At 37.0% G+C, this 13,080-nt stretch overlaps 1 protein-coding gene across 5 annotated transcripts in view; it reads left to right on the forward strand.

Moving 5' to 3' along the window:
- The window catches only part of TUT4 (terminal uridylyl transferase 4), a 43,623-nt gene extending 31,350 nt beyond the window's left edge, over positions 1-12,273 (forward strand). For 4 of the 5 annotated variants that reach the window (XM_065738877.1, XM_065738886.1, XM_065738894.1 and 1 more), the window contains exons 20-30: positions 84-197; positions 1,213-1,290; positions 1,643-1,820; positions 2,178-2,225; positions 2,323-2,405; positions 3,285-3,400; positions 5,059-5,219; positions 6,108-6,205; positions 7,479-8,004; positions 10,588-10,761; positions 11,753-12,273. In XM_065738877.1, the coding sequence (XP_065594949.1) occupies positions 84-197; positions 1,213-1,290; positions 1,643-1,820; positions 2,178-2,225; positions 2,323-2,405; positions 3,285-3,400; positions 5,059-5,219; positions 6,108-6,205; positions 7,479-8,004; positions 10,588-10,761; positions 11,753-11,844 (1,668 nt within the window). In that variant the 3' untranslated portion in view covers positions 11,845-12,273. The remainder of the gene's footprint in view (positions 1-83; positions 198-1,212; positions 1,291-1,642; positions 1,821-2,177; positions 2,226-2,322; positions 2,406-3,284; positions 3,401-5,058; positions 5,220-6,107; positions 6,206-7,478; positions 8,005-10,587; positions 10,762-11,752) is intronic. The other variant, XM_065738912.1, reaches the window with a different exon arrangement.
- The last annotated feature ends 807 nt before the right edge of the window (positions 12,274-13,080 follow it).

The raw sequence follows: 13,080 nt of genomic DNA on the forward strand, positions 1-13,080 counted from the left end.
TTTGCTCACTGGCATAGTTTTTAGTCTTGTGTAATATAATGTAAATTCAGTATTTTGATTAAAATGTGGGGGTTTTTTTGCAGCGCTGCGACATTGGTGATGCATCCCGTGGTAGTCTGTCTTCATATGCCTATATTCTTATGGTTTTATACTTTCTACAACAGAGAAATCCACCAGTTATTCCAGTTCTTCAGGAGGTATGTTTACACTAAAAAAAGAGGCTATGAAATATTGCTGTGTGAAGTCATATATGAGAAATCTGTGCATTTAGGGTCAGAAGGATGAATGAAGCACAGAGCCTTTCCTCGTTAGCGGGTTCTTAACTCCCACTTCATTTTAGTGGGTAAAACTTAAAAAGAAAATTACAACAAAATCAGGAATCTTTTGGACTTAAATTCTGCTGTTATGTTTACTTTGAGATTTTGGCATTGTGATACTTAAATACTGAGGAGGATTTTTTTTTAAAAAGGCAAATGGGATGGAGGGAAGGGAAGTGTAATTGAGACTGCCAGATGCTCATAGGATGTAACTCCAGCTCTTCTATCAATTATTGTAAGAAATGTCTTAAGACTCAGCTTTACAACTTTAAATATATTGCTTTACATGTGCCAGGAAACTTTAATAAGACTAAAATGTTCTGTACCTTCTTTGCATGGGTTGGGGGAAGGCAGTTGCTTAACTGACTACCTCTACCTGGATATACTTTGTAACTGTAAAGTGCTTTTGGAAATGAATCCTTGTCTGCCTGCATGAGGAAAATTGGCTTTAACATAGCAGCCGAGACTGACTTCCTTGGTGATATTTTAGTAGTGATTGGGAGTTATTATTTTATTGCTCTTCATGAGAGTATCTTTAAATAAAAATGGATTTTTCCCTTTGACTTTGCTGAAGTCAAAATGTAATATAAATCTCATAAAGTCTCCTTGGAGATTTTGTGGGCAAGAGGGATGTTGAAATCTCAGTCACATAATTCAGTCGTGTTTTCTTAGTTGTAAGGAATAAGTAAAAATAAAATATTCAAGTACTTTGTAAGAGGCATAGCTTTAATGCAAAATGACTTTCAAGCATTTTACCAATGGGAAATTCTACCTATATATGAAATAATAGCTAAAATTGAAAGATTTCTACTTTTGTGCTATTCTTAACAACTGCAGATAATTTTATGGTGACTTTAAATTATAGTGGTAACTGTGTCCCTCTCTGTTTTGGCAGATATTTGATGGAAAACAGATTCCACAGAGAATGGTAGATGGGTGGAATGCCTTTTTCTTTGATGACATGGAAGAACTGGTAATGTTCTAATTTCAAAGGAGTCACTAAACCTTAGGACTCATTATTGAAAGAAAGCTATTTATTTCTAACAGTGTAGTACTCAAAGGAGAACTTCCATGTCCATATGACTACAACTTTCCCACTTTAATCCTGTTTTGCTGAAATGAGTGTCTACTTTATGTTAATGTATAATAAAGATAAATAGTAATGGTGGCTTTTAATTGCGCTAATGTTAACTAGTGTTTTCTAGTTACACTGTACTATGACCAAGTGCAACTATCCATAGTAGAGAAACTTAAAATCAGAGAGGTAATTCAGGAGAAGTGCTTCAGTGATTATATCCCTATAAATTGTCTTCAATTGCACGTAGAAGAAGCGCCTGCCTTCTCTTGGAAAGAACACTGAATCGCTTGGAGAACTCTGGCTAGGGTTGCTGCGATTTTACACTGAAGAGTTTGACTTCAAGGAGTATGTGATAAGCATCCGACAGAAGAAGCTGTTAACTACGTTTGAGAAGCAGTGGACATCAAAATGCATTGCTATTGAAGGTAGATACTTGCTGAGTTTTGCTTCCATTAATAAAAGAGTGATGACTGCTGTTGCCTCATTGTCTGTTCTCATAGTTGCACAAGGTTTTTTTGTAAGCAAACTACCATGTTTAAAAAACCCATTGTTTGCAAGTCCTACACCTTACAAAGTCAGATTGGACTCTTAACTTTTAGTATACCTCTGTGTAGTTCTGTTGCCTTATTATAGTTAGTCCTGTTTTTGCAATTGTGAGCATCACTTTGCTATCTGCTATTATCTACTCTGTGAGGACATTTAAAATAGAATTATCAGTACTAAAATTTGTTGCAGCATGTTTTTTCCCAACTTTGACTTGTTTTTCCTCCTTCCATATACAGATCCTTTTGACTTGAATCATAATCTTGGTGCTGGAGTCTCTAGGAAAAGTAAGCTGTCAATGTCTCCTAATGATTAATGTTCACTGTTTTCTGGGGAGTAGTGCCATTTTTGTTGTTTTCTAATAATTTTGTCTTTCTTCATTAGTGACCAATTTCATAATGAAGGCATTTATCAATGGGAGGAAACTATTTGGTACCCCATTCTACCCAACTGTTGGAAGAGAAGCTGTAAGTTTTCAAAATTTTCATGTTTTTTAACTTTTCTCTGTCTATTGAAGTGATGCATTCAAAACAAATCTTCCATATGTATTTAGTAGTGTGCTATGTGTGCAAATCATCTGGAATTAACATCACAAACATCTGCTTGTTAAGGGGCTTTCTGACACAGTGTAGGCCTGTTGTCGTTGTCACAAATGGCTATGTATAGGGTTTGTGTTCATAAGTGATTCGTAAAATCTTAACACATTTTTTCAAATACGTTCCTGGAAAACCCTTTAGAATGAGCTCTCATCTTAGATAAGGCAGGAAGGCTGGTTTGTTGTTACTTCCCTGCATCCTTACCTCTCTTCTATTTATTTATTTATTTTACTTACTCTATCTGCAGTTTTTGTGAATCTGTATTACATGTTCTCTGGTGCATTTACTGTGTTCTGTTTTGTGCTGTGCCTAATAAAATACTATCTATTTTTATTGGGGCATTTGAGTACTATTGTGATACAAATATTAAGTACCTTTCGTCAGTTTCCCACCTGAACTTTGTTCAGTCTGGGGGGATTTAACCACGTTATTTGGGACAGGACATAGACTCCTTTAGAAATCATACAAGCATTGACTCAGATACCAAAATGTATCACATGCAAAACATTACCTTTATACTCTGAGGAACCTCGGGGAAGGTGTAAAGTAGGCAGAAGGCTTGAGCCTGGATAGGCTGTTCTGGAAATTTGTCCTCCACTTCTCTGAAAAAGCTGAAGTTGTCCAGGGAAAGGTGTTATTTAAAGGGTAGTAAAATTTAGAGAATGAAGGATAAGGCATTTTTTCTTTTCATTTTTCCATCTTTTTAAATGAGTGGATTATACATTGTATCTGTCTGATGTATTTTGATAGGAATACTTCTTTGACTCAAAAGTGCTGACAGATGGGGAATTGGCACCCAATGACAGATGTTGTCGTGTCTGTGGAAAAATTGGTCACTACATGAAGGACTGTCCAAAGAGGAGGAGGTGAGTAGTACTCAAAGATAACTTTTTAAAAGTTACAATCTTTGAGATTAAATCAGGAGACAGTCAAAGATTTGAAATGTGATTGGAAATGAAGAAAATACTCTGAATTTCAAAGATAATCAAATCTTCCTATCTGACCCTTTACTTACCATCCTATTTTTTGTTTTCCTAAACTGTTTGTCATCTCTTCAAGTCTTGAAAGTGTTAATGAAATCGTGCACACAGTAAAATCAATCCATATGTTAACATTTTTGCTTTGTTTACTTTAAATTTAAGTTTACCTTAAAATTGAAATCAGTCAGTTACCCTTCTGTAGTGTAAACACTCAGATCTGGACCATATTACCTGACTGTATTAAGATGGATTTCCTGCAGTGGACATGTTTAGAAAGTGGTATTGAATTTGAATTGTTCTGTCTGATAGCATACCTCTGTAAGCCAGGTAAAATTTTGGTTATTAAAATCAAGAGGCAGATACACTTCTCTAATATCATACTAGTGTAGCCACTTAATGATCATACCTCTGTTCATCAATTGCAATTATGTCATTTGATCCAGGACTCCTGCAAAAAAGAATTCTTAGTACATGGGAGGTCGGTGTCTCCAAAGAAAGTTCAGCGAGGATTGACAAAGAATTTACACTCTTTGCATTTTTACATCGTTACATTTTCCATGAGCCATCCAGTGTAGGTTGTCTGACTCCTCCTACAATGTATGGAAGGCCTTAGAAGTTGGTGTTTTATTGTTGCAGACTGAAGTCTAGATTTTTCATTTAGTCCTTGTGTTCAATTGTATACACAGTAATTCTTCAGAAGATTCTGTTTCTTTTCCTGCTAAGTCCCTTACTAATTAAAGCCTCTTATTTAGTCTGCAGACTTCAAGATACATGAAACTGGACTGGGACCCCAAGGTCACAGGTTGACCATTTCTTTTCAGCCACTCTCAGTAATACAATTCTCACAAACATTAGCACATTGAATTGCATCACCTCTTTCCCTGTGTCTGCATCAGGAGGAGCTGTGATCTGTCCTTCCCAGAAACTGCTGCTACAGTGCAGCCACCTGGAATCTCTCACGAATATTATGTACAGCTCACAAAGTAGTACTAATACTCAATGCTACAGACATCATGCAGAAGAAGACTTTTGCTTCTTGTCTTGGTTCCTGATCACTAATAATTCTCCAGTTTTTTGCATTAGTCCTGAGTGTTTGAAAGAGCTTCAGTGCTTTTTGTGCATCCTGTGTAGGCTCAGGGTGTTAATACACTCTTATAAATACTCCATCTCCAGTCAGAAGGAGCTTTTACCTACAAAGTATAGTTAACTTGTTTTTCCTCTATTCTGACTCTGTGGAATTGTTGTGTAGAATTAACTCCCAGACTAATTGGCAGGCTAAACCTGCTTAAGTGTGGGTATAGTTCTGGACCAGTAGTCAGATAGCTTCTGGACGATACTGAGGAGTTTTTAAGTTGTTTACATTCACACAAACAGGTTATTTACCAGATCAGATTCTGAAAATACCTTTTCTGATATGCCTGAAGTATTTATATGCTGGTACAGCTGTTGGTTGTGTAACCATTTCCTTTGCACATACCGGTGTAATAGTGGAGTTTTTTTCTCTGTGGTTTTTCTGTTTGTGCTCATAAAAATTTGTCATTTAGGTTGAAGAAAAAAGAAAATGAGAAAGATGATGAAAAAGAAGTGAAAGAAGATGATAGAGAAACAAGAGAGAAGAGGTGTTTCATCTGTGGAGATGTGGGTCATGTTAGAAGAGATTGTCCTGAGTTCAAACAAGCCCGACAGAGAAATAATAGTGTGCCAAGTAAGTAAACTTCTGTGTTCTTAATTCTATTTTAAAGTGATGTGATCCCTTCTTTCTAGGTTTCTATACAGACTTAGTAATTATCTTCAAAATTTTCTGCAACTTATGCTTTACTGCAAGGGCAGTAGTATCTGTTGAAACTGAGTCTTTGCATGGGTGATAAAAAAAAATAATAAAAGGTACTTAGCAGAGAGTATAGTGTACTTAAGAGCCTTGCATTGATTTGTTTTCTGCTCACACTGAGTGCATTTAGGAATAGTAATCATAGTGATAATTGAATGCATTCCTTCTTTCAAGTGTTTGTTAAATGTTAACCAACCCTCCATCATGTATAAGAGGTAAGTAAATGTATTGTCACAAAAAAGCAGTGGTTTTAAGTAATGCTTTTAAAGCATGTAAATACATTAGGAAGCTAGATACAGATTTTGAATCACTGTTAGATAATCTAATTGCAAACCCATTTAAATTAGGCTCTTATGGTTCTACAGTACTTGAGAAAGTAAGGAAAGGGATAATAAATTAACTTCAGAATGAACCTTTATATTTTCTATATTTTGTTATCTCTTTTTTCCCCTCCTTGCCCCAAAGTTTTTCATGTTACTAATGCCATTTGAAATCTCACAGCAGTAATGTAGGAAGTAGCCTTCCTACCTGTTCATGCTAGGATTTATATTACACAGATTTGAATGTTGGCTTTAGCTGCTGTAAATATTAACATCAACTTTTGCCAGTAGATGGAAGGCTTTCCACTTAAAGGCAGAAGTCGAAGTGATTTACCTACATTGTGTCACACAATGCTTACAGTGACACTGATTCCTGGTTCTGTGTTCCTTGTTCTGTAATCCATAACCTTGTGCTTTTTATTTAAACACTTTGTTCTTTGATTAGGCAGCCAGTTGGTCCGAAGCATGGTAAATTCACAGCTAGTGGCTGTAAGCCAGCAGCAGGTGGAAGGACCCTTGCGCACTAGACAGTCATCAGAATGTGTAAGTTCCAATTAGCTACAGTATCAAAGTAAGTAGCTTTACCAAACTAGGAATCCTGAGCTATGCTAGGAATAGGTTTATCCAGACTTTTTTTTAGCAGATTCTGGACTTCTGAATGACAGCATGGCACTCTACTTAGCCAGGTGATAAGTCTGTGATTTGTAATGCCGTGTCTGTTTGGGAGTGTTCATGTTTCAGTATAGAAACTGTATAGTCAAATTTCATATGAGAATTTACAGTTCTGAAAGGTCAGCTTCTCAGTATCTGTCAAATATAGGTTAGGGTGGCTTGTGTTAGTTATTTTTGGCAATATTCTGGAGTAACAGGGAAGTAAAACTCGGCTTATTATTAACATGCTGGACACTTAGGTTTGTGACTACTGTGATTTTCTGTGGTTTAAGAGAATTGTGAGGGGCGTGCAAGGAACAGACTGGGAACATGGAGGAATCATACTTCAGATGTGATAAAGGGAGAGTCTGCCTGCATAAACCAGAAGCACTGACAGAGCAGTGGGGCTCCCCAGAGCACATTACCCAGGATTATGTCCTGATGTCTTTTGACTATCTCCAGGGAAAAAGATTCCACAGCCTCTCTGGGTAACCAGTGCTCAGTCACTCTCACAGTAAAGAATTTTTTTCCCTTGTTCAGACAGAAATATAAAATGAAATAAGCTTTTGCCTGTTTCTGCTGCTGGTAAACAGGGGAAAGCTTTGCTAGAGCCCTGAAAATGCTGTAGTACCATCTGTTTCTGTGCTTTCAGCAATGACCTGATATCAGGATGTGGAGGTTCTAGAAAGTTCATTTTCATGTTTAGTAGATTAAATAACAATTAAAGAAATACTGGACTTTGTTTATTTTGGAATCACTGAGGTACCTGTGGTAATAAGAACTATTCTATTTAGAAATAAATTAACTCTTTTAATGAGTTTCTGGGCTATAAATAAGCAGGATGAGGAAGACTGATAAAAATGAGAAACAGGTGTGTTAAAAGTCTAATGAAGAGCTTGTGGTTAGTTTTTGCTCAGAATCATGTTTTTGGTGGTGGGATGGGCCATGTTAACAGCCTAAATTATCTGCTGAGGAAAACAAACGTCAGTTGAACTTCACTGGTTTAAACCAGCAGGAACTTGGGCTTATTAGTTGGGATATTGCCAGGGAGTGCTCTGACTTTTTTTTTATGAATAAACTAGTGCGTTGTGTACTTACTAAAGAAAACCACTATTAAATTGCTAGTGAACTAATTAGAAATACATACTTTTTTTTTTCCTTGCAGTCTGATTCACAGCAGTCATCTTATTCTCCACAACCTCAACAATTTACACAGAATTCCTCTCAGCCAGCCTCCATTAACCAGACTCAGCCACAGCCAATATCCCAGTCTAAGCACGTTCCGCAACCACAGCAGGGTGCCCAGCCACCCCATCAGGTCCAGCTGCCTTTGTTTAACTTTCCCCAATCTCCCCCAGGTCAGTATTCCACTTTGCATAACCTGGGACTACTTCAGATGCACCATCACCACCAAATTCAACTTCCCAACACTTCGTGGCCTATTCATGGGCCTGTTATTCACTCTGCACCGGGTAACCCTCCTCATTCTACAAATGTTCCATTTTCTATGAGATCTGGCAGCAGCAGCACCGCAAATAACCAGAGCAGTGTAAGCTTGAATGATCCCAGTATCATCTTTGCACAGCCTGCTGCCAGGCCCATGGGAATCCCCAGCACTTCTCATGAGGGACACTGGCACAATCCTGTGACTCCAAACTCACTGGTGAACAATGGCACTGTGGGGAATTCAGGTAATTCTTCTCTGTTGTATCAAACCTCTCACGCCTTGTGTACAAATGTTAAGTGTTACAGAAACAGCTAACTCTTCCTATTTGCTTTGCATTAAAAATACAGTGCTTAAGAAGCTAAGTTATTACCTTCATTGTCTTAATGTTTCTGTAGGAAAAAATCATGCAGGCTGGATCTTTGTTAACTTTTAGTCGTTGAACATATTTGCCATTAATGGCTGTGCAACACATGAGAAAACGTGCATTCAACTGAGAAATGTTCTTGAGTCTAAAGTATATTTCTCTGAATACACTTAAAAAGAAAAATCTGTTTATGTTGCTATGTGGATTATTAGATGAATCCTCAGACTGCTACTATGAATTTGAGAGACTGGCAGAGTCACGGTTGTGCGAGCACATTTTCCTCTTGTATTTAGTGCAATATAGACGTGACATGGTTTTTATACAGTCTTTTCTCCTATAGTTTATTCTTCTTTCACTTCCTTAGTCTTGACCTTATTTTCTGAGAATACATCATAAATGTTTTACCTGTGACAAGTGGGCAACAGCTATTTGCCTCAGACCAAAGCCAAGTACATCTGTACGTTGAGGCTGAGAAAAATAGTATGTAGTAGTCAAAGCCCATACTGTTTTTTAAGCAACATAAAACATGGCAGCCCCTCAACTTGCACCTATTTTGATTTAAGTGTGTAACTCTTCCAGTACTTTATATATATATTTCCATAATGCAACCTGTTGATGCAGTTGTTGATCACAAGAGATGGAAATTGAGAATCTCTTGCACAGCTTTTCTCTGCACTGACACAATAATTAACAGCAACAGTAGGTTTTAGTCTTAAGTCAACAGTGTTGGTGAAGGTACACTCCACCAGTGAGTTTTTAACTCATTTGTTGAGGTGCAGGGGTTACATGGTTTTGTGTTTGAAGCTTTGTGGAGAAGATATCCTGGAGGACATAGGAGATGCTACAGATGTGCTGAATTTTCAGTATGCTTTGTCCCCGAGTCTCCATCATTTCTGATCTTAATTATTTGTCCAGGCTCATCTGCCCCCTCTGCCATGCCAATCCAGCCCTGACTTTTTCGGAAGCACCTTCTTCCAGTCTGAATCTTCTCACCTGAGTAGCTGTCTTCTTGCAGGCTAACTCTTGAATCCTAGTTTCTCCTTCATTCGACTTCCTCAAGTAGTCCCACTTTTCATCATGTAGTCCAGTCAGTCTCTGTCTTCAGTCTTTTTCTTTCTGCTCTGTTTCATTATATTTGCTTCTGCTACCATCTTGCCTGCTCAGTTGTTTTCCCAGATTTCTTGTGTAGTCTCAGTATTTTTTCCATCTCGGACTGTTTTCAGACTTACTGCATGCCTTTTACTAGCTTTCAGTCTTGGAGTTTTTCCTTTTTGTATTTTAGTCAGCCTTGTTTCCTTTATGGCTTAGATGCTATTTAAGGTGACATCACTAGTTAGGTGCACAGTAAGAATGAGCTGCCTGCTCTGTTTGGAGCTTGCTTCATACTTGCTTGGGACAACTTGGGAAGACTAGGTTCCTGGAAAACTTTGTGTTCACTTGCATGACTTTGCGTTAGGAGGAACAGATTTGCTTTCTTTTCAGTAGACAATATGATCAGAAGGAAGATCATTAGAAGTTTCAGACAGATAACTTTTTTATGCCTACTCCAGAGCCATGCTTCATGGTTGGTTTTTTTTGTTGTTGTTTTGTTTTTTAATAGATGTTACTATTTTTAAATCTGCAGCTTACTTCTATTTCATGAAAGTCTATCTAAAAGTTTTCTGACTAATCTGAAGGGTAGCTGACGTACTGAGAAGATGCTAGTTACTTGAATGTTTTTATTTATTTTTAAATGTACATTGTATAGATTTTTAAATTAGCAGGCATTGTTTTGTCTTGTAGAACTGGGAGCTATGACAAAAAGAGCAGAATTAGTAATACAGCATTTGGCGTAAGCTGTTATGTGTCATGCCTCCTTGGATGCTTGATTTCTCATGCTTAATTCTGCAGTAAAACTAGATTTGTGAATGAAATGGTTTGTAATTTGTGTACTAATTTCACAAGTTTTTAGTGCTTCTCTCTAGAAATCAATTTTAAGTTGGTCTGTTGACCAGCTACGCATTGAGTTACTTAAGTATAGAAGTACTAGGGGATTTCCTGTGTTTAGTTTCTAGAGTTCTTTCTTGCAGGATAATAGTTCTCATGTCTCACGTTAGCAATAGTGAAGATCTGTGTGGGCTCAGATGTTAGTGAAGTTGTTCAGAACTCATATTTCTCATCATGACAATGACGTAAAGTCTAATTTATTTTTGTGTGGAATTGTGAAATTGTAGGTCTTGATTCTAAGTACTGATTCATTGTATGTCTTCCCCACCAATAATTTCTATTATAGAGAATAATGAAGTAATCTAGGTGGTAATTTTTATTGATGTATACTCAAAAAATAAAATAAAATGGTAGCACATCAGACTAGTCCCATTAAGTTCCCTGCAAATTGTTATTTGAGATGTTAAACTGTATTTGTGACTTACTGTTTAATTATTTCAACTTGCAATGTGCTTTTCCCTTTCAATTGAAAAATAGATCAGGGTTTCCAAGGACAGTTTGGTAAAATGAACCCTCCTTCTGTCCCTTGGGACCATGGGACCCCTACCCATTTTCCTCTCCTCCGTGGAGCGTGGCCTTACAATATGCCTCAGAACTACATGCAGCAGGGAAATGCCAGCTATCCACCGAACAAACCTTTCTTCCCTCAAGGTACTAGAATGTGAATCAACAGCTCATGCAACATGTCTCTTTACTGTCTCGAAGGCTTTAAAAGCCGAGGAATCATGTTTTACTTTCCTAGTCTCCCTAGAACCATAATGAATCCAAGAGTCAAATCCACACTTTTTGGCTTCCTGTATGGATTAAAATCTTTGGGGGGAGGGAAGGGGTTAAATCAAATTCTTTATTCTGCATCGGCTTGCACTCTTACACTTCCAGCCTTTTTCCTCCACTGCTGGTCTCTGTGCACAGCCATCTCTGCTTTGCTAGGGGTTAAGATGATTTGCCCATGAGTTTGTTAAGAATTTGAAGAAAATCTTGTGCTGATTCATTTTATTTGTCTTTTTTGCATTGCTTGTGGAATGCCTTGCATACATGAAAGCTTACAGGACTGTATAATAATTCAGGTTGGAAGGAGCCTCTGGAAGTTATGTAGTCCAGCTGCAATCAAAGCAGTGCTGTCATCAAAGTTGTATCAGCTTCAGGACTGACTTTATCTCAACTCTTTCTAATGCTAGTGAGGTAAAGATGTTCAGCATCTTCCAGGATTGGGAAAGACAGTAAGAAAAATACCTGTGGCTCCAGTAAAAGAAAAACTATGCCCAAATTTTACTTGGAAGCTGCAATTCTTGTGTTGCTGTGTCACACTGTATAAAACAAGAGATACTGGCACCAAATCTTTTTCTCTGTTGACTGTAGTGAGGTTTTCAAGTGAGACCCTCATTTTAATATTGTGACATTATTCTTGTTGAAGAGCTAAGATTAAAGTAATAAAATGATGTATTAAAGTTTCTGAGGGAATTTTGGAGATAGCATTGAAGTAGTACTGCACTGTCCCATTCTGTGGGATAGCCATACAGATAGCATTTGTGTCAATCTAGTAAGTGACTTTATTTCTGAGTAAGATTAATACATTTAATATAGCCAAGCTCCGTTAGAAATGTTTAACTTGCTGAAGTAATTGTAATCCATTTTCTTTTAGCTGGTCCACTGATGCAGAGTAACCAGCGGTTCTCGCTTCTGTCTCAAGGACACCCACACTTGAATCTGAATTACATTCAACAGAAAAAGTGAAGTTTAATGGGATTGTGGGTGGGTGGAGGGAGGGGAGGAAAAAATTCAGGTTCTGATTTAAAATCGTAATGCAACATGTTTAGATACAAGATTATTTAAGACTGTTTTTAAACTGTATCATTTGTACATAGATACGAACTATAGTTTTTACTAGTATCACAAGACAAAGTGATACAAATTTCATCTATTTTATTACCCTATTTTTAAGGGGAATCGTGTTTTGTTTTATCTTGATAAACTGTAAAGAGAGAGAATTTTTAAAATTAAGTTCTTTATTTTCTATTAGCTGTATTCATACTTCGGTTGCTTCAGACTTTATATATATTGTTCTAAAAAATAAAATTAGAAAGGGATTTCATGTGTTGAAAAATTTGTCACTTCTATTCTTTACAGAACTATGTAGTGCCAAAAAACTTTTTAAAAATAAAACTGCAAAAAAAGGATGTAAGATTTTTTCCTCTTCCCTGTTTGTGTATTTAATTAGTCAACTACAACAAGAACTGAGATGTTTGGAAGGAGAAAGTTGACTCGCTTTAATGAGCCATGTTTTTCACAGGCAGTGTCTTGTAAAATACTTGATCTACATGTACACTCCTTAGAACCCTTCTAAACAAGAATGAAAATCTAAAAGATGAAGATAGTTCTGAAGAAGTGAGTTTGGCATATTACCTTCTGTGTTGTCAACACCCATTGGGCAGTGTGAAGGTATTTTGGCAGAGTCTGAATGTTATGTATGCAGTGTTCAAGGGACAGAAGTGTTGGCCTCTACGACTGAAGCAAGGCTATGAATAAAGGGGTAGTAGAAAATGAGTTTAATACAACTATATTCCTGTGATATTATATTAATTCAATTATATTAAATGTACTGAGGTAAGAATTGTGAGTTGAATAAGAACCTGAATGTTCTTAATTTGAAAAACAGGGTCTTGCCAAATGCTAACTCCGATAAGAGAAGCTAGAGCTGAGCTAGTGAGTCATTTTCTTCCCAGCCACAGGTAGACCACAAGTGATCTGTCTTCAAAGTAGTGGTTTACTGTTTTACGTTTACTAAATAACAGTGTTTCAGGCAAAAAAGGGTATTTTCCTCTACTTGAATCTTTTGACCCAGCTACTGCTGGCCTCAGAAGACTCAAGATGATCCCTTAAAAAAGAACAAACAACTGTCAGCTATATATTGGAGATTACTTAATGAAATCTGAGTTTACTCAAACCCTTGCTATAGATTTTTGTGGTGTT

The sequence above is a fragment of the Cyrtonyx montezumae genome, unplaced genomic scaffold (genome assembly GCF_038088225.1).
Source record: "Cyrtonyx montezumae isolate F1298 unplaced genomic scaffold, pur_monq_1.0 scaffold_1, whole genome shotgun sequence".
Taxonomy (NCBI): domain Eukaryota; kingdom Metazoa; phylum Chordata; class Aves; order Galliformes; family Odontophoridae; genus Cyrtonyx; species Cyrtonyx montezumae.